This window comes from Mya arenaria, chromosome 5 (genome assembly GCF_026914265.1).
Source record: "Mya arenaria isolate MELC-2E11 chromosome 5, ASM2691426v1".
In the NCBI taxonomy this organism is placed as follows: domain Eukaryota; kingdom Metazoa; phylum Mollusca; class Bivalvia; order Myida; family Myidae; genus Mya; species Mya arenaria.
In genome coordinates, this window is record NC_069126.1 from 70,918,145 (window position 1) to 70,939,713 (window position 21,569).

At 37.5% G+C, this 21,569-nt stretch overlaps 2 protein-coding genes across 4 annotated transcripts in view; both read right to left on the reverse strand.

Annotated features, from left to right (window-relative positions):
• Positions 1-2,285, reverse strand: part of LOC128235095 (hemicentin-1-like) — a 46,359-nt gene extending 44,074 nt beyond the window's left edge. For 2 of the 3 annotated variants that reach the window (XM_052949828.1, XM_052949825.1), the window contains exons 1-2: positions 2,153-2,285; positions 923-1,216 (exon numbers count right to left, since the gene is read on the reverse strand). In XM_052949828.1, the coding sequence (XP_052805788.1) occupies positions 923-1,216; positions 2,153-2,222 (364 nt within the window). In that variant the 5' untranslated portion in view covers positions 2,223-2,285. Of the gene's footprint in view, positions 1-922; positions 1,217-2,152 lie in introns of those variants that run through there. The other variant, XM_052949827.1, reaches the window with a different exon arrangement.
• A 33-nt stretch (positions 2,286-2,318) lies between these two features.
• On the reverse strand, positions 2,319-21,090 carry LOC128235096 (uncharacterized). Its single transcript, XM_052949829.1, has 4 exons — positions 20,943-21,090; positions 15,681-16,043; positions 8,958-9,274; positions 2,319-2,443 (listed from the first exon to the last, which is right to left on the reverse strand). The coding sequence occupies exons 1-3, from the start codon at positions 21,001-21,003 to the stop codon at positions 8,967-8,969; spliced, it is 732 nt and encodes a 243-aa protein (XP_052805789.1). The 5' UTR covers positions 21,004-21,090; the 3' UTR covers positions 2,319-2,443; positions 8,958-8,966.
• Between the last annotated feature and the right edge of the window lie 479 nt (positions 21,091-21,569).

A 21,569-nucleotide genomic window follows, 5' to 3' on the forward strand; every position in this document is an offset into this window, starting at 1 on the left:
ACTTTAAACTCAAATACCATTCTTTCAATTGACTTAATACTTCACACAGTTGTTCAGAGCCATCACATAATGAGGTTAGATAACTCCATATTATCTTTTATACAAATTATGGTCCCTGATTGACTATGGAACTTAGGTTTACGTTTTAGGGTAGGTTGGTTATTGATAACTTCTATACCCTTCATTCAATTGACTGAATACTTCACACAATTGTTCAGGACCATCACCCAATGAGGTTACATAACTCCATATCCTTAATACATGTTATGGCCCCTGATTGACTTAGGTTAAAGTTTTAGGCAAGTAAAAGTGAAGGGCAAGTTGGCATTTTAATAAAAGAAACGTCTATACCGTTCATTCAATGCACTTAATAAAATGCAAAATTATTATTTACGACCATCTTACAACAAAAAACATACCTCCATTTAAGCCCTAAATACAAATATGGCCCTTAAATTGTTTTTATTTATTTTTAATATCTTTTGAAAGACATATTTGTATATTCTTAACCACATTTTTAAAATGGGAAATCAAGCTATTTGAATGACTTGCGTCATTGTTTCGGCTGGGCTGGTAGGAGGGCAGCATCAAAGTTACCTTAGGTATCAAATAATTTTAGTTAAGTTTGACATAAAGAGACCAAACTTGGTAATATTACATCGTTATTGTATTCACTTCTTAGTCGAAGCGGCGTAGTCGAACGCGCTGTCTTACGACGGCTCTTGTTATTACTATTGTACACATGAGGAAGTGATGTATGTTGCTCGATTTATAAACCAAGGAAGCTGTAATTATTAAGCAATGAAATCTTTTGTTTCAATTTCAAAGTACCTCTATTAAGTACGAATGTATTTATATAATCAAGTATCATATATTTCCTAAAAGCTTACTATTCAACATACCTGTCTCATTTTCTACTTACATAAAACATCGACTGATATTGTTGCCATGGATACATTCTCCTTTGAATTACCAAACGATGGCTCAATTCGGTTCTGAACTTGACACGTGTAATCGCCGTCGTAGGACTCTGACCGGAAGTTGTTCACTTGCAAGATTCTATTAGAACTTGAGCCTCGTGGGTATATCCAGCTGTAGCTACTGACCGGGTTACTCTCTGTGCTGCAGTTGAACGTCTTGCTGTTACCTTCGATGATCTTGACCGTACCCGTGACCTCTTTACCGCTCATGTGTAATGTTGGCACATCAGGAGGAACTGCAAATGCAAAAAAAAACCACTTAAATTACTTGAAATAGCGATAGTTCCTTCTTAGTGAAACTCTCATTCAGTCAGTTTGGTTCTCCGGATAGCGCAGTGGTTAGCGCAATCGTTTCTAACCAAGGCGACCCGGGCTAAATTCCCGGCCTGGGCGCATGTGAGTTTGGTTTGTGGTCAACAAGCCTGACAAATGGGTTCCCTTCGGGTACTCCGGTTTTCCCCACAACATATGATTACACTTTCGCAATAAATCGTGCCAACGAGAGTGATAGATATAATTTTGTAATTATTGTTTCGCAATCATTGCAAAATAAACAAGTGTAAACTAATCCAGTCAGTGTGAATATCTCATTTTATAAGGTTAAAAAGTGATTTTTCAGTTCAGCCTTTATTAATGTTTCGGCCTAGCTATTTATAACGGACTTCACAGAGAAGCCTTGCTTACAGTTTCAAATTTTACGTGGCATATATAGGACCTTAAATGAATTGCCATTTAATAAAATGATATGTGAAAAAAGTTAAGAACAAGTTATAAAAGGAACAATTTCTCATTAAAAACGTTCGACGCAAATTAAGCAAGGCGAAATGACGTCAATGTTAAGTTTTACGTATTGCCATTCATGCATGTGTAGAAAATCGTACTTTCACGCACTTGATAAAGTTCCTGTAATCTGATTGGCTGACGCCATTTTAAAGTGATTGTGAATTGTGCGGACGTTTTAAATTCCTATGTCCTGTTGTATATTGATTTTGATATCCTTTGATACAATTTTGATATTGCATACCATTCAGTCAGCCCCCGAAGGAAGATTAACATTAGCTAACACCGTGGTCCATCAGGTATAACCAGCAAAATACATGAAACTTACGAAGGAAAAGTAGTCAAATTACGCGTTCATTGATATTTCAATGCACTTTAAATAGTCTTCTTACACAAAACATCCACCGTAAAAGACGTCGCGTTACTGCCATCGACTGGACTGCTACTCCCAGAGACAGTCATTCTGTTCCAAACCTGAAGTGTGTACTCTCTGCCCTGTATCCTCTGTATGTTTGTAAAGCCTAACTGTTGACTGCTCCCTCCATAAGGTGACCACTGCCACGAAAATGGCGCTGGATTACTGTCAACTGTACAGAAGATGGTAAACGTGGTACCAATAACGACCTTCAATACTGAAGTAATGTTGAAGTTGATCGTTTTGCACAGCGGTCTGTCAGGTCCGTCTGAAACATATGAATGCTTGTCATAACTTACGGAAGGGGTCAACAACTAAATATATTACTTTTTTCTTAACTTGGTGAGGTATTCGGTCATGAGTAGAAGATTATTCATATTGCCGCTGATTCAGCTAAGTTGGCAATAAATAATAACATATAAAGGAATAACCATGAAGAATGTGAAAAACAAACGGACGCGAAATACAAGCAGTGGTATTATTATTATTACTATTATATTATTTTTATTCACATGACAAAATTTATGTCACTAAATCCTGAACTGTTACCAGGTAATTTGCAAAGAATGAATATCGCTTCTTTTTTCTGTTGCAAGGATAAACAAAACATTTATCAGATGAATAGTAAGGCACACTTCTGGGGGGATTGAATAAAATACTACGGGATATATTTTTAAAATCTGGCAGTCAAGTTAATTCCCAGGTGGCAGTCTCGACGGGTCTGTCAGGATTTGACGTTGACCTTTTACCAGGATTTATGTCTCTCAGTCGGCAGCAATATTTTTTTAGGTGGTTTACACATAAAGTGTTGTTGTTCTTTTCATTTGTCAGTATTTGCGTTGTTTTAGTTCTTATTTCTTATAGGGAATTAGAACGTGCGATGAGTTGTACTTCTGTCATCATGCAAGGCGTTTTAGCCTTGGTATGGCCATAAAAAAATACCGGGTTAAGGTAACAATACGTATGTCATTACACTTGAAATTGGCGAAATTGACAACTTTCAAAGGCAATAGGAAGCAGTTTTTGCTGTGTATTTTTCATATACGTAAGTACTACGATTATCTTTATTTAGATGACATTTTTTGTATTCAAACTTCATACAAAAAATGGTTTATAGGTTTGAATATATCGCAATGTTGATCGGTCGATTGGTCTTAGTGTCAGTCGGTCGTTTGATGTCGGCCTATAAAATTTCTTCGGCGGGCTACCGTTGACCAGTATATGACCTCTTTGGATTTAGGATCAGTATATTAAAGGCCAATAGGTCAAAGTCACAGTCAACAATGTTATAAAATCTATCAGCAGGAAAACATGAGAACTATTCGATTCAGACAACTCAATGGAATTAAAGTGATAGGCGTTCCTTGATTAGTAGATGACTTCTATAGTTTTGTGAGTGTCCAAACGTCAAAGACCAATGTCACAATCAACTGTAATACGGACATTTTATCCGCTTATTTTATGACTGTAGTTAATCGTTGGTTATATTAGAGTACGGTAAACTTCCTACAATAGAGTAGTAAAGAAGAGCAAAACAAACAAACAAACAAACAAACAAACAGTTTATTTGCTAGAAGGCCACCAGCCCATGCAAACATCACACCATACATACATGAAAACTACTTGAGCAAATTAGTGAGCATGGATAAAATAATAGTATCTGTCAAAACAAGAAATAGTACATTTTGATACAATGACATTGATAACTTTTATATACAATACGATGAACTAACAGTCAAAACTGGAAACACGTATGTAATGTTTATTCCTGGAAAAGTGAATTTCTCTTTTCAAAAGCTGAGTATAAATAGTGAGCAGGTTTTTTTCACAACATTTTCAATATGACAAGACATCAATATATTAAACTTAATTATATTTGGGTTCTCATAATATTTTCTTTATATATATTCTTGTCTATTAATATCATATAAAGGACACACCAAAAGAAAATGATATTCTGTCTCTACAACATCTTTACAATGAGAACAAGACCTTAACTGTCTTTCAACATTCGTATAACGGCCACGTTTAATTGCTAGCGTATGAGCTGAAGCTTGAAAGCGAGCATAAACGTTCCGAAATTTCCTAACACAAAGAATATTTACATACGCTTCAGTCACAAAATCGGTTTTAAAGCCGATGTAAGCTTGCAATTTGGCACTATTTATACAACTGCTACGCCATGACTGAACATATTGATCTTTAAGTCGTTGTAAGTATGTTGCCATAAACATAACCAAAGCCATTTGAAAATAAATGTTTTCTTAAGTGGGTTACCCAATTCACATAACCAACAGTATCCAAAGATTTCAACATCGCATAACATTTGGAAACATATCTATGTTTTAGCATACTTAAATTTTTTAACCAATAGCATATAACACGCTTACAAGAAAAATATACAACATGAATCGACCACTGTCTCCTAAAATGAAAGAAACCTTTTACAGGCATAATTATGCACTCTTTCGACACCTTCATGTCTATGTAATCCCCAAATTTCGGACCAGTACAGTAACATAGGTACAACTTTTGCGTCAAATATTTTGAAATAATTATGTTTTTGTTAAGGCATTAAATCATGCAGGAAATTTAATAATGATACAAGAACCCGTTTGCCTTTAATAGCCATGCTGTCGGCCATTTTATTCAGTGACAGAGTAGAAGTAAAATGGACCCCAACATAGTTAAAACCGTTTACACATTCAATTTTTTCATTGTTATAATACCAATGTTCGTATCTAGAAAGACAACCGCCATTTTTAAAAGCAACAATCTTTGTTTTGTTAACATTAACAGTTAGTTTCCAATTTTCACAATATTCATACAACAGGTTAAGTTGCGATTGTAAATCTACAATAGTATCAGACATAAGTGCTACATCATCAGCAAATAAAATCATGAATATTTCAATAACATCAGGTGAAAGTTATATTCCGCGTAATCCATTTTGATGTAGGAAGTCATACAATTCATTTATAAACAGACTAAATAAAATAGGACTTAAATTACATCCTTGACGCAATCCTAGAGGGCAATTTATACTCTCACTTAGTTCATAACCGCGATTAAGCAATGACATATCTAACTTACTACGGTTAACATAATCAAACGCCTTTTAAAATCGACAAAGGCAACATACAATTTACCACGTTTTTTACATAGGTAATTCGATATAACAGCATTTAAAATAAATGCGTTATCCATTGTCGAATAATTTGCTCTAAACCCGCCTGTGATTCAGTTATTTTGTTAAACGCGTCACAATAAAAAGTCAAACGCTTGTTCAAAATGTAAATGTATATTTTACTAAATACGTCAATTAAGGATATTCCCCTATAGTTATCGGGAACATCTCTAGCTCCTTTTTTTGTGTATGGGTATCATCAGTGTTGATGTCCATTGTTCAGGAAAGTCGCCTGATGAGTATATACGATTGAAAATTCTACGTACATATGGTACTATATGAATAATACTGTGTTTAAAGTGGTTTGCAGTTGCCCGCTGTAGCCTTATTAGATTTTAACGATCTGATGGCATCAAATATATCATCGTCTGTAATTTCCATGTTCAATATTGATGACTCAACATCACTCTCTATGACTAATTGTACAGTTGTTCCTGTTAATTCTACGTCCGGCAATTCTGGATTAAACAACTCGTTAAAAAGATTAAACCACTGTTCTGTGGAAATTTGTGATTTATAAATATTATTACTTTGTGTTAAGTCTTTATGTGTTTTCCAAAAGCCGCTTTGACTTTTTGAAACATCGACCAGTTTTTGCACACATAATTCATTGTAAGATCTTCTTTTGGTTTTACATGTATTTTATATCGCTTTTTCACTGTTGAATAATTATTGAGATCATGTAAATTTTTTGATTCCCGAAAACGACGCAGACTCATCGTGACTTTCGTTTTACATTCCTTATAAAACCACTTATTATTATTATTATTATTATTACGTCTTAATGGCATCATCTTCATCGCATCAATGCTACACTCAAGTAACTTATATTCTAATTTATTGATGATATCGGTAATGGGACAACTTTCATTAATGATCATATTGTCAATATCATCAAAATTTCCATCATTGATATTTTCATCAAGTTTTCTTTGAAATAATACAATGTTATTGTCTGTAAATGTATAATGCGGTTTAGGGGTTGGCACGATATTATCGACATTTTTAACGTTAGCTATTTTACTTTTAAGTTTAAGTAAAATTGGGAAATGATCACACTCCGCTATATCCTCAATTGAAAAGTCTTCGACAATTTCAAAAATGTTAATATTACCGATCATATAGTCAATTACAATCTTTCCCAAATGGTTTATAAACGTAAATAAGCCTTTATTCTTATCCGAACGTATACGGCCATTAAATATATATAATGCATAGCTTTTACACATTTCTATTAGACTACTTCAAAAAGCATTAGTATATGTATCACTGGAGGCTCGGTCAGCTATTTTATCATCATCAAAAATACCATCATATTCCTTAAACAATGGAACATTTCTATCTATGTTAACCTTTTCTTGTTCATTACCAACACGAGCGTTTAAATCTCCCGATATGAGTATTTCATAATCGTTAGTAGAATATATGCTAATAATTTTTTATATGCGGGCGAACTTTCAGGAGGGATATAAAGCGTCAGCGATAATATGTCTTTCGATGTATTAAATAGTTCACGACTATATTTTAAGATAACTCCGTGTCGAAAATCATTATTAAGTCTTGAAACATATTTCACGATGGTGTTTTTTACAAATATCACAACGCCACCCATATTAAGACCTTTGTTTTCAGATTTCCTTGCATGACATTCAAAAGGAGTATAACAATAAAACTCATTTAAACATAATGATTCACAATCCCACGTTTCCAAAAGAGCAAAAATGTCAAAACTAGTAATATAAGCAAATATAACAGGTCGTTTAAATAGCTTAACATTGCCACCAATATTCCATACTAAATACGAAATATGTGAATGAAAACTAGGGCCTCGGCCGAATTCATAGTCGACCGGTAAGGTTGTCGTCGGGTGTTCGTGGTCTGTGGACTGTGTCTCTTCGCCGGTAGTCGAAGGGGCACACTCCATAGGCTGGCTGCTGCATCCGACGACGTGCCCCAATATATACACGATCTCCGGATAGCGACTCTTTAGGTTTAGATTCGCGTTGGTATAAAACACCATTCTTAAAATAGCCTTTAATTCCCTTAATGCTCAGTTCCTCCAACTTTTGCCGTTAAAACGTGTAAGATCGTTTGATACCCGAATCGCCTTAGAACGCAATTGGTCCCTGTTTGAGAATATTGGCACTTTATATTGGTTATTACAAAACTTTATCATTACCATTCTCGGTTTAGAAGCAATGTATTTGCCAATTCTTGTAATCTCAATGATATCATCATCATTAAAAGCGGAGTTAGGAGATACTACATTATGTATTTCTCTTACATATTTATCTTTTGTATGTTCTGTGAGTTCATTCTCCTCATCCGGAATACCAAAAATTCTTAGCGAACGTTTTACATTTTCAGTTTGTAATTCCATCATGTGCAATCTTTTACTCATATCGTGAATATCTGTACTATCGCGATCATGTTGAAAATATCCTGGTGGTGTTGTTCCTCCTGCTGACGGGGATCTGTCGTTAATAGGGCCTGGGTTGAGTTCTACATCGCCGGATAGCATAATAATCAACTTCGGGTACCACATGGAATAGACGCCGTTTGATGATGTACTTGTGAGGTGGAGTACTGTCCCTTGTATATAACAGTGTAACTGTACGTCAGATGATGCATATCCATGTAAAGTTTGAAGGCAAATGTACACAGTTTGAACTGTAATCAGGGAAACTGTTAGCATAAGTAATATAGTCATTGCTTTCAGATGTATATCAGTACCAGTCACAAACGGGCAATACTTCTCTCTTGCAGATTTAATCTTCAAAGCAGGCATGCTGAATACCCCTATCCGCGCTCTGTATGTTGCGAGTTCAACACCCATTATCAAACACCAAAATATGTGCAATAGCTTGGATGTTACTGAAACGTCACTGAGCTTACATAAAGTGTATTCCCAATTGACCACCAAAGTAGAGCAATCGGCCACTATTTATTTTGGATAAGTAAGTCTAAGGTAAGGTTTACAGTTAACAATGTCATACAGACGTTACCTGAAAAACATATCTTGAGATGTGTTTCACACAGTACTTGACCGTGTAAGTAGAGCAAATGTGAAAGTAACAAGCATTGTTGTAAAACATGTTTGCATAAAAAACTTTTAACGCTTTGACTTTATACGTGGGTATGTTGTAATTAACCATTAAATGAATCACATTGATTGTGTAAATTGCATTGAGAGTGTCTTTCGATCAAACCCAAGCTTTTCCTTTCAGTTGTCATGACAATAAGAGTTCTGCATTGAATTCATTTGCTTAAACAAATTTACAAAGGGCGCCAACAATGAAACATTTCTATGAAGTTTTATCACAATTAGCCTGGCGGGTAATTACGAAATGTTGACGCCGGACGACATAAGACGAACATAGACCGATAACAATGGCTCACCTTAAGCACTTCGTGCTAAGGTGAGCTAAAAAAAAAAACACAGCTTCATCTTTTATATTCATCAGAATTCTTTGGGAAAAAACACTTGTAAACCTTAAACTGAGAATTGATTGCTTAGTAGTATAACTGACCATTCTGTGTCCAATTTTACCAGGATTAAGTTAACACTTGTCAGTATGTTTTAATATATACTCACATAATACATTTAAAGAAGGCTTTTTGGAATTCTCTTTACTCCCACATTCTCTGCTGAACAGTATATCTGGCCATCCTGATCAACTTTTAACGGGGTGAAGTTTAGTGAGCTCTGCGTCACGTTGAGGTCATCCTCCTCCAGGTACGTGTTTGTCGAGAGCGACGTTACGTCTTGCACCTGCCCTGACCTTTGGATGAACCATCTGACCGAGGCAGCAGGTAACCCGCCTGATGTTTGGCACTGCAATGTTGTTGGGATATTCTCTATCACGTTGATAGGGTCAAGCCCTGGAGATAACGTAACACTGGTGATGCCAACTGTAAAACAGAAACTTGACGTGTACCATCCATGATGATGTCATAGCCATCCTTATAGATGCCTAATTTGATTGTGTTTTGCCATATTTGTGGCATTTTTTAACGTTAATATACAAATATCAAACATTGATAATATTCGTAGTAGTTTTATACAGTTTGGCAGATCCGGATCAAAACCCGATGTTTCAGATATTCACAAAGCTATTCCTTTATTCTCCTTAAGGTAAGTATTTTCCGATTTTTGAATGTTATGAATAAGATGGGAAATTATTTACGCTATTTGGTTATATTTCTCGTCAATTGAAGATTATTGAGGTTAAATAAACCAGATCAACTCATATGTTTCTGGAAGAAATATTGTAGTCATGTTTGTTGAGAAAGCTTAATGTTGAAAATGGTGGCATCCAGACTAGTATTTTGAATAATTGCTATCAAATCAATGTAGAAATGCTTTTTTTAATTAAAGCTATGTATTAAATTTTGTACAATGTGTATAGAACTGTATTTTCATATACATACATATTTGTTTTAACCTTATCTGATTGTGGTAGACAAACCAATCTGGGGTTCTCTCATAGTGATAAAAATACAATATTGGTTATATCGTGCATTTGAGCTAATCTATGGAGATATTTCCTATGTATTGGGTGTGTTGTTGTGATCGTAGTACAACCGGTATGTTATTTGAACGATGCCATATGAGACCTTTCTTTAAAGATGCACCATTACTGAGAAATAATACATACACATGTAAAACAAACATAAATTTTTAGTGATAGACCCTCAAATACTTACTAAATAATGCACTGGAATAATGGAAAATATTAATTACTGTTAACAGTATTATAACCTTGTATTAACAGCTGAAAACGCAAATATATTAAGTGATTGGTGAATGCTAAAATATTTACTGCAATCTACCATAGTCTCATAAGGTAGCAATACCATGTTTTCTGCACATTTCTTTCAAATTTTACTCGGTTTCCTCCATGAGATTGTTTTTCGACATTTGTTCATCGTTTTTGGTATATTAAACAATAGTATTAAATGTGTTAAATCATATTTGTGAGTAATTGACCATTGATCATCTGAAAATTAATACGAGTCTTAAGGCTACTGGCGATGGTCGTGCGTGTTGGTGGGTGCTTTTAGAGTGAGAAAACAACTAACGTTAGTAAGAAAACAAACCTGAACAGCATTACGCCTCAAAATAAGTGTATGTTGTCCGCTAACACTCTCGCCCATGGAAGATACTTATAATCTTGAAGTATAATTGTATCGGTTGAGAGCCATATGCATGTAAGTTATAGATAAAAAGTAACAAAAGGTACATGAAGTAAAGTATGCATAAATGCAGTGCAAGTTTTGTCCTAATTCAGTAATTGAGTTAATGGTAATTGATGAAAGAAGCCTTCAACTCCCATCCGAGTCATTTACTTAGTATATGTAATCAATGGATTAAAATTGATTACACTTTACAAAGTTTGATTGACTATGTTGTAATATGAAATCGGCTACCTGCGAGTGGCCAGGCTTATCAGCAGTCTGTAGTCGAATAAACATCGTAAACTACATAGCAGTCTTTATCTATCATCCCTATAGTTAATCAATAATACGACATGGTGGCAGCGCGGGATTAAACTCAACAATAATATTGGAACTATTTGCACTAGTGTTAATAAACAAAATGGCAAATTTTAATTTCCAACATCCGGATAAATTTGACTTCAAAAAGCAGGAACAGTGGGAAAAGTGGTTAAAACGGTTTGAGAGATTTAGGCTTGCGTCAGGATTAGGAGAAAAAGACGAAGAAGTGCAAGTTAACACTTTAATTTATTCAATGGGACCAGAAGTTGTCATCGTTCAATCTTTCGAATAAAAACAGCAAGAAATTTGACACTAGTGGAAAAACTCAATCAGCATTTCATTCCTAAAAAGAACGTTATCTTCGAGAGAGCCAAATTCAACCAACGATCACAAATGGCTGGTGAAAGCGTGGACAGTTTCATCACAGAACTGTACCATTTGGCAGAAAATTGTGAGTTTAGGGACTTACATGATAGTTTAATTCGCGACAGGAATGTGGTCGGAATCCGAGACCACAAATTGTCCGAAAGACTGCAGCTTGACCCAACACTGTCGCTAGAAAAGGCGGTGACTGAGGCCAAACAACGAGAGTCGGTTCGAGCCCAACAAGCGGTAGTAAGAGGCGAACCGTCATCTACAGTTGAGGCAGTGACAAGACGGCAACAAAAGACTCCGGGGCACCGGAACTGGAAGCCAGAGAACAAACCGGTCCCATCTACGCCAGCAAGCAGGGAGTGTCAGCGTTGTGGCAACACGCCGAGGCACCCTCGAAACATGTGCCCGGCAAAAGATGCGAAGTGCCGTAAATGTCAAAAAGTAGGACACTTCCAAAAGAAATGCCGCTCAACCGTTGGAGCCATGATTGAGGCTAGCAACACCGAGCATTTCGACGAAGACGAGTCCTTCCTTGGTACAATACGGGCATCAACGACCACGGACCCGTGGAAAGTGACATTAACCGTAAATGATGAAGCGGACGCGACGTTCAAAATCGACACCGGGGCAGACGTAACAGTTATCCCAGAGAAACTTTTTAAACACATGTTTGGAGTGAAAATACAGAAAACTAACAGATCATTATTTGGCGCAGGCAATTCTAAATTAGCAGTTCTCGGTAAATTCCAAACCACAATTGAATCTTCATCAAAAATGTGTGTTGCAGAAGTGTTTGTTGTAATAAGTTTGGAATTTCCTCTCCTTGGCCGACCAGCTATTGAGGCTTTACAAATTGTTCAGGTAAATGATTTTAAATACATTTCAACTGTCAAAGCATCGTATGAACAAGTACATGAGAAATTCCCCATTGTCTTTAGCGACAAATTAGGTAAACCTGATTGGGAATACAAAATCACATTAAATGAAAACTCAAAGCAGTATTCATTGTCTACACCGAGTCGAGTACCATTGCCTCTAATGAAAAAAGTCAAAGCCGAGCTAGAGCAAATGGAGAGATCGGGGGTTATTTCAAAAGTATCAGAGCCGACCGAGTACTGTTCGCCAATGGTAGTAGCTCCTAAACCAAATGGTCAAATTAGGATATGTGTAGATCTGTCAAAATTGAATCTGTCAGTAAAACGAGAGCGTTTTCAATTACCGTTTATTTCGCGTGTTAGGGCTCATTTCTGAGGCTGGCATCACACTGAACAAAGAAAAATGCCAGTTTGGTAAACACAGTTTGACATTTCTAGGTCATGTTGTAGGTCAGGGCACAATTGGGGCAGACCCAGCCAAAGTGAAAGCAATTATTGACATGCCAAACCCGCAGAATAGTTCAGATATCCGGAGATTTCTTGGAATGTGCAATCAATTAGCAAAGTTCACGCCAAACTTAGCACAAATGTCTAAACCGTTGCGAGACCTTTTAAAGGACAAAAACTCGTGGTTCTGGGGTCCAGATCAAGAATCGTCCTTCCAGAAATTGAAAGAGGAGTTAAGTTCTCCCAAGGTTTTGGCCCAGTATGATCCTAATAAGGAAACAATGGTCTCAGTAGACTCTTTTTCATTTGGCATGGGGGAGTTGTTAGGCAAAAGCAGGGAAGTACATGGAAACCAATAGCGTTTGCCTCTCGTTCGCTTACTGAAGCAGAACAAAGGTATGCTCAAATAGAGAAAGAATGTCTGGCATTATTATGGGTTTGCGAAAAGTTTCAAAACTTTTTAATATGATCCAAGTTTGTCCTAGAAACGGATCATAAACCGTTAGTTCCTATATTAAGTACGAAAGACTTGACCGATTTACCTGCTAGAATCCAGAGGTTTCGCATGCGCCTTATGCGTTACGATTTTAGCATTGTTTACATAAGCGGATGGAAACTGAGGACTGTCTATCAAGGGCACCTCTGTGTACGTTAATTGATAAAGAATCCGAACGTCTGCAGTCCGCGAGTGACGCATATGTGCAAATGATTTTCAATGACATCCCAGCGACCGCTAATTGACTGGAACAAATTAAGTCCCTTTACAAAGAGGATAATATCTGTACACAGCTTTTGTTGTATTGTAAACAAGGGTGGCCAGATAAGTCAGCATTTCCTGAATACATGAAACCATACTGGTGTTATAGGGGTGAGATAACTGTTCAAAGAGGTCAATTGTTCAAAGGAACGCGACTAGTAATACCAAACACATTACAGTCAGAAATGATTGATAGACTTCACGGTGAAGCGCATCAGGGAATTTCGAAATGTAGGGAGCGGGCAAAACAATCTGTTTGGTGGATTGGTTTGAGCTCGGCTCTAGAAAGGGTTGTAAAGTCATGCCATAAATGCATTGAAAACGGTTGCGATAGAGCAGAACCGCTTATGCCGTTCGAATTTCCAGAACGCCGTTGGCAACGCGTAGCAACAGACTTATTTGAACTAAAAGGTCACAAATATTTGTTAGTAGTGGACTATTTCTCGCGTTATATTGAGCTGGCCAAACTTTCAAATGCTACAGCAGCGTGCGTAGTAAATCACATGAAGTCCATTTTCGCGCGACACGGTATACCAGAAATAGTATTTAGTGACAACGGGCCGTGTTACAACGCAGCGACTTTTAAAAAGTTTGCACGGGAGTATGGATTTGCACATCATACTTCTAGCCCAAAAATGCCTTAAAGTAATGGTCTTGCGGAGAGGTCTGTAACAACTATTAAAGAGATGCTGAAGAAATCAGACGACCCGTATTTGGCACTGTTGTCATATCGTGCAATGCCATTGCACAATGGATTCAGTCCGTCAGAATTATTAATGGGCAGAAAATTAAATACGTCAATACCGGTTAAACCCGAAACTTTAAATCCAAAGTGGCCAAATTAAAAAATTATCCGAAATCTGGAAAAAAGGTTAAAAGTCAACAAAAAAAGAAATTTCGATACAAGACACAAGGCAAAAACTTTGCCTTGCCTAAAAAATCGCGAGAGAGTTCTTGTAAAAGATCAAAACAAGTATGGGGTAATTAAATCACAATCTGTATTCCAACGTTCATACAATGCTGAGACGGATGAAGGTATTATCCGCCGTAATAGGCGCCATCTTATAGAAACTCCCAGGCGGCCTAATGGTCAGCAGGATGGTCAAGGAGAACAGATGGTTCAGATTAATGAGAGTGATAGTGAAAATTCTTTATCTTCATGGGAAAGTAAGGAGGAGACCGTGGAACCAGGGAATGTAACAAGATCAGGAAGATTGTCAAGAAACCCAGAAAGACTAATCGAATCATGTTAGTTAAAATATATTATATGTTTCATATAAAAATGTTATATTTGTTTCAGAAGTAAACACCTCTAAACAATACATTCATTAAATTACTTATTAACTTGAATGGGAGATGTTGTAATATGTTATCGGCTACCTGCGAGTGGCCAGGCTTATCAGCAGTCTGTAGTTAGCTAGCGTCGAATGAACATCGTAAACTACATAGCAGTCTTTATCTATCATCCCTATAGTTAATAAATAATACGACAGACTACATCACAAGTCGACGAATCAGATTGTTTTAAAGAATAGAATATAAAGTAATACACGACTCCCCCCCCCCCCCCCCCACCCTTGCCCAACGAAAAATATATACATGAAGATTTTCTTAAACAACGTTAATGGGCATGTTTCTTGAAGAGCTTCAATGCAATTAAAACATATTCGATACCCATATTTTCTGAAATCGAAGTAAAAAAACACGAGTCATAAATACGTATGCAGGATACAAAGGTTGCTAACCCAAATTCTAAGTATTCAACACTGGTTTTCACTACAACTGCAAATTTTATAAACAAGCACTGAGGAAATAGTCTTATCACATGAAATGCATTTTTTAAAAGTATTTGATTTGTTTTATAATTTCCTTTTTAGTTTAAACGTTATATATTTACAACAATTGTGACGAAAGCTATAATAGCTTATAATAATGCAATCTCGTTGGCACGATTTTGCGCGAGAGTGTGGTCTTGTCTTGTGGGGGAACCGGAGAACCTGGAGAAAACTCACTTGTCCGGCTTGGTGACCACCAACCAAACTAACATGCGCCCAGGTCGGAGAATCGAAATTTGATAAAAAGGGACATTTAATGATACGCAACTATGCCAATCCAAACTAAATAAAACATTCATTCATTTCATGTTATTGCATGGAAGTATTCACTATTTTTCCCAATATAGAGCGATTATTTATTCATGATAAATTGCCATGTAAGGATGACATATTTCAATACTTTCATTTTTATATCGAGTTGCTTAGGTAAGCAGTCTGTTTTACCATCAAAGTGTTGCATATGCTTAAAAAGTATAGCTATTTTATACTGACCAGATGAAAATGGGATAAACTTATCTAAAGTTGAGTACCTTGCACTGTAATTGTTTCTTCGTTGCTATTAACTTTTGTTCCGTTGACCTGAACTTGGCATTTCCATCTGACTCCATTTTCCGTCCTCGACACATTCCTTATCGTTAACGTGAGTCTGTTTGTAGCGGGACAGGCATAGCTGTATAGTGTGGAGTTTGGTGCCAAACCAACGTATGGAGGAGAACAATCATTGTCACCTCTAATGATTATGGTCCCGATAGCAACATCAGCGTTTCCTACCCGCTTACCCCATATTACGTAGCCTGTGTTTGTGCTCTGTGTCTCACAGGTAAATGTCAGAGGACTGTACTGTGTCATGGTGGGAGAGGTCGGAGACAACGTGACTACCTGGGCTTCAGCACCTGAAAAGACAAAAGAATTGTAATTATTATCTATAAACAGTGTATTATATAATTTATCAGCACAATATATTACGGACATAAGCATTGCCTAAAGTAATTATTCCACAGCTTAATAATGTAGTAGCATTACCATTTGCTCCATAGTATAAAAGTATTGAAGAATAATTTCGGATGCATTAAAATCCAATGCAATGAATTAATTGTGTAGACATCGATAATTATCTTAAAGCACGTTCATTGATGCGTCACACTATAACAAAAAATAAATAAACAGCCCAATTTCAAACCGTTTAATGTGTTTTTCTGTTATTATTTATAGATTAAAGCTCATGCCATTAAAGCACATGTTTGTTACCATTATAAAAATATAATTTTAAACTTTAAGTGGTATCAAATACAGATAATACATTATTAAGTTTAATGTATTTTTAAACGCAAAACATTGTTGAAACTTTTAACAGTTTTGTTACTATGTAATCGCGTCCGAAACATATCTAAGGGACGAACAGCCATCGTGGGTTTATTTCCCCTGGGGGAAGATAGTGCGCTGGCATTGCATGTGGAAATATTTTAATTCCACCCAATGATCGTTTTATCACTATTTAATGGCTACGCTCATTGTAAAGATATAAAACAAACAATTCAAAATATGAATAAAAATATACAAAAAGTATGTCCATCATCTTGCCATGTTGAGTTTTAAAGGGATATTATTCTTAAGAAATTGCATTGCTACTCTGGACAGATAAATGTGTGAGAAATACATTAAGTGTACAGATGATGATGTTAACCTTAAAGATAAATTAACTTGATAAATAAACAGTCAGAGAGGAGACTCCATAAGGTAAATCTGTGAAGAAAAGCGTTTCCGGTGTTGGGCTCGAATCCATGGTCTGAACACGAGCACGGCGCACTACCCAACCATGCAGCTTGTTCTTACGGGGTAACCACACACTACACTCCTCGTTCTATGTACCTAACAAACCGATCCAGACGCCCTTGCTTTTTACTACTGACATCATTAAAGTATTCCAGAATAAAAAATGCGCATGACGCACGGCCCTCTTACCAACGAGTTTACCAGGGGTTGGTTTTTGCATTACGGACCAGCGTTTCCGATTTTCACCGAGCCTAGAATGTTCTTTCATGCCCGTACCGAGTAAGACGACTCATGTGAATCTACACGGCATTATAGAATAATATGTCAATGGAAAATGATGGACAGAATGCGATGCAATGACTTTTGGTTCAAACTTAGAAATTACGTTTAAGAGATTTATGAACGTTAAAGAATTATGTAATTATATTTCATGAAATATGTTATTACACATTCAACAGTGAAGCTCTGAGGAAAGGAGCTGGGCGTGAGCAGCAAAAATAATACCTTAAATATCTTGGTTTCAAATCAATTGAACTATTGCCTAATTCATGTGTCGCACTAGTCAAGGAATACTACTGGGGCTTTAAAATGTACCAGCGTTTAAACAAGATAAAGTACAGAGCGATGCGATTCTTTATATACGTCCATATGTTAAACCCTAAAATTACCATGGTCGTCGATACGGGCTGGCTTCATAGCACCTACCGGCAATGGCGATCCATAATACGGTTGGTAAAAAGACTTAAACTTATGAGGGATGGTAGAATCACCAAATAACATGGATATTTAATCATAAGATTGTTTACAGCGTCCCATAAAGTTGAACATTTGAACGAGTGATGATCATTTTAAAACATGGTGATTATTTTTGATGAAAGTCTTCTGGTTAGTTATCTAAATTTGATGACCACCTAAGTGACCTTTACTGTATGAAATGGCAAGTTGTTAATGAACGTGTTCCTTAAATTGACTCGCTTATGTTTTTGATAAAAAAATAGTTTTCCCGGTTATGCATATAAAAACTCTCATCTTATTATGTTTATTACTTTATGATGTCGAAAAAATACAGTTATTGCATACAAAAGTATTTTGGTTTTAGTGGGGTTCGAACCCAGGTCGGTAAAGTAAAGAAAAAAACTAGAAAACAGCACAGTCCATACGGCAATCGGGATTTGTGGTGGAAATGTTGATCTGTTAAGGATACATTGATAGCACCACGTGATAATGTCAATCAACCACTCTCGCAACACCACAACCGTAATAAATTTTCAATCGCGTTTTTCACTCGCTCGCACCCTCCCTCACTCCCTCCCTCCCTCCCTCCCTCCCTCCCTCCCTCCCTCCCTCACTCACTCACTCACTCACTCACTCACTCACTCACTCACTCACTCACTCACTCACTCACTCACTCACTCACTCACTCACTCACTCACTCACTCACTCACTCACTCACTCACTCACTCACTCACTCACTCACTCACTCACTCACTCACTCACTCACTCACTCACTCACTCACTCACTCACTCACTCACTCACTCACTCACTCACTCACTCACTCACTCACTCACTCACTCACTCACTCACTCACTCACTCACTCACTCACTCACTCACTCACTCACTCACTCACTCACTCACTCACTCACTCACTCACTCACTCACTCACTCACTCACTCACTCACTCACTCACTCACTCACTCACTCACTCACTCACTCACTCACTCACTCACTCACTCACTCACTCACTCACTCACTCACTCACTCACTCACTCACTCACTCACTCACTCACTCACTCACTCACTCACTCACTCACTCACTCACTCACTCACTCACTCACTCACTCACTCACTCACTCACTCACTCACTCACTCACTCACTCACTCACTCACTCACTCACTCACTCACTCACTCACTCACTCACTCACTCACTCACTCACTCACTCACTCACTCACTCACTCACTCACTCACTCACTCACTCACTCACTCACTCACTCACTCACTCACTCACTCACTCACTCACTCACTCACTCACTCACTCACTCACTCACTCACTCACTCACTCACTCACTCACTCACTCACTCACTCACTCACTCACTCACTCACTCACTCACTCACTCACTCACTCACTCACTCACTCACTCACTCACTCACTCACTCACTCACTCACTCACTCACTCACTCACTCACTCACTCACTCACTCACTCACTCACTCACTCACTCACTCACTCACTCACTCACTCACTCACTCACTCACTCACTCACTCACTCACTCACTCACTCACTCACTCACTCACTCACTCACTCACTCACTCACTCACTCACTCACTCACTCACTCACTCACTCACTCACTCACTCACTCACTCACTCACTCACTCACTCACTCACTCACTCACTCACTCACTCACTCACTCACTCACTCACTCACTCACTCACTCACTCACTCACTCACTCACTCACTCACTCACTCACTCACTCACTCACTCACTCACTCACTCACTCACTCACTCACTCACTCACTCACTCACTCACTCACTCACTCACTCACTCACTCACTCACTCACTCACTCACTCACTCACTCACTCACTCACTCACTCACTCACTCACTCACTCACTCACTCACTCACTCACTCACTCACTCACTCACTCACTCACTCACTCACTCACTCACTCACTCACTCACTCACTCACTCACTCACTCACTCACTCACTCACTCACTCACTCACTCACTCACTCACTCACTCACTCACTCACTCACTCACTCACTCACTCACTCACTCACTCACTCACTCACTCACTCACTCACTCACTCACTCACTCACTCACTCACTCACTCACTCACTCACTCACTCACTCACTCACTCACTCACTCACTCACTCACTCACTCACTCACTCACTCACTCACTCACTCACTCACTCACTCACTCACTCACTCACTCACTCACTCACTCACTCACTCACTCACTCACTCACTCACTCACTCACTCACTCACTCACTCACTCACTCACTCACTCACTCACTCACTCACTCACTCACTCACTCACTCACTCACTCACTCACTCACTCACTCACTCACTCACTCACTCACTCACTCACTCACTCACTCACTCACTCACTCACTCACTCACTCACTCACTCACTCACTCACTCACTCACTCACTCACTCACTCACTCACTCACTCACTCACTCACTCACCCACTCACCCACCCACCCACCCACCCAATCACCCACCCACCCACCCACTCACTCACTCACTCACTCACTCACTCACTCACTCACTCACTCACTCACTCACTCACTCACTCACTCACTCACTCACTCACTCACTCACTCACTCACTCACTCACTCACTCACTCACTCACTCACTCACTCACTCACTCACTCACTCACTCACTCACTCACTCACTCACTCACTCGGTTTTATACATGTTTTGTAAATACACTTGTTTCCCCCCCCCCCACCCAAATAAAATGTACCACCATTTATACAATTGTTTTAAATTACCATAAAGGATCATTATATATCGCTTAACAATGAAGTATTCCGTGTTACATTTGAATGAAAGGTGTAGCAAAAACGTTATTTATACCGTATGAGACGATAGTTGTTTAGTGTAAATATTTTAAGCCCAACCAGTCATTTAATATGTGTGCGTTTTCAGCTATTAGATACACAATAACAGTCTTGTTATCAGTAATTTATATCTTCCATAAATGTTTTTTGAGTAAGTGATTCAAAGTTTGTCACTCCAAATATGTGTGTGTTATACGTGTGTACGTGTTGATTTAAACTACGAGTATCACATTAAATAACATAATTTCAAAAGAAGTGTCTATGCTTCCTAATTGAGAAATGAAAAATCTAAGATTAAGAACGCCTAAAGTAACTTTTTGATCTTACGTGCACTCTTAATTGATACCTATAGGCTGTTGTTAATACCGGCCCAAAATGACACACTACCCGAGACATACATTGTCACAATATCATCTATTGAGAAAATATGTTACGTACCTAAATTTATCCTATCCACTATTAGTATTATAAAGATCACTATGAAATTTACAAAAAACATGACTCTAAAACCTTGCGTTATTGATGACACATTTGTATGTACTATATTATATTTAAAACCAAATGTGTATTTGATATCTTATAAATGTTAAAACGAATCAGGAAGTTTAAAACAGACAAAAGTATATATAAAATTTAGATGTATTCATCAGAGTCACGGGACCAAACTTAGTCACACGATCAAAAATAGAATAACGAGCTTGTGTCACAGACGCAAGAAAATTATGTTTCATAATTGTAGAGAGCAATATTCATTATAAAAGTATATACAGTCAGTTATATTGGTATTAGGAATAGTTTCAATATCTGATCAGTTGATTAGAGATCTTTTAAATTCTATCCTCATAACTATGAAATAATAACGTCAAGGAACTGTTCGTTTAGAACAAAAAGTGTTTTCATTACATATCCTTATAGATTGGCATTGGAAATATTAATAAATAAATGATTATACTGGATCAGGGAATTGAACACCAAAGAAAGTGTACAAAAAAGTAGATGCATTTGTCATACCGATGGGATTCAAACTCGGTCACACGATGAAAATTTGACGCGGGTACGTAATGT

Excerpts from the sequence above, each read along its gene's own strand:
- LOC128235096 (XM_052949829.1), bottom strand. The coding sequence starts at position 21,003 with ATGTTTTTTGTAAATTTCATAGTGATCTTTATAATACTAATAGTGGAT. Across the intron at positions 16,044-20,942 it reads AGTGGATAGGATAAATTTAG|GTGCTGAAGCCCAGGTAGTC; the intron begins GTACGTAACATA and ends TTGTCTTTTCAG. Across the intron at positions 9,275-15,680 it reads AGAAACAATTACAGTGCAAG|TTGGCATCACCAGTGTTACG; the intron begins GTACTCAACTTT and ends TCTGTTTTACAG.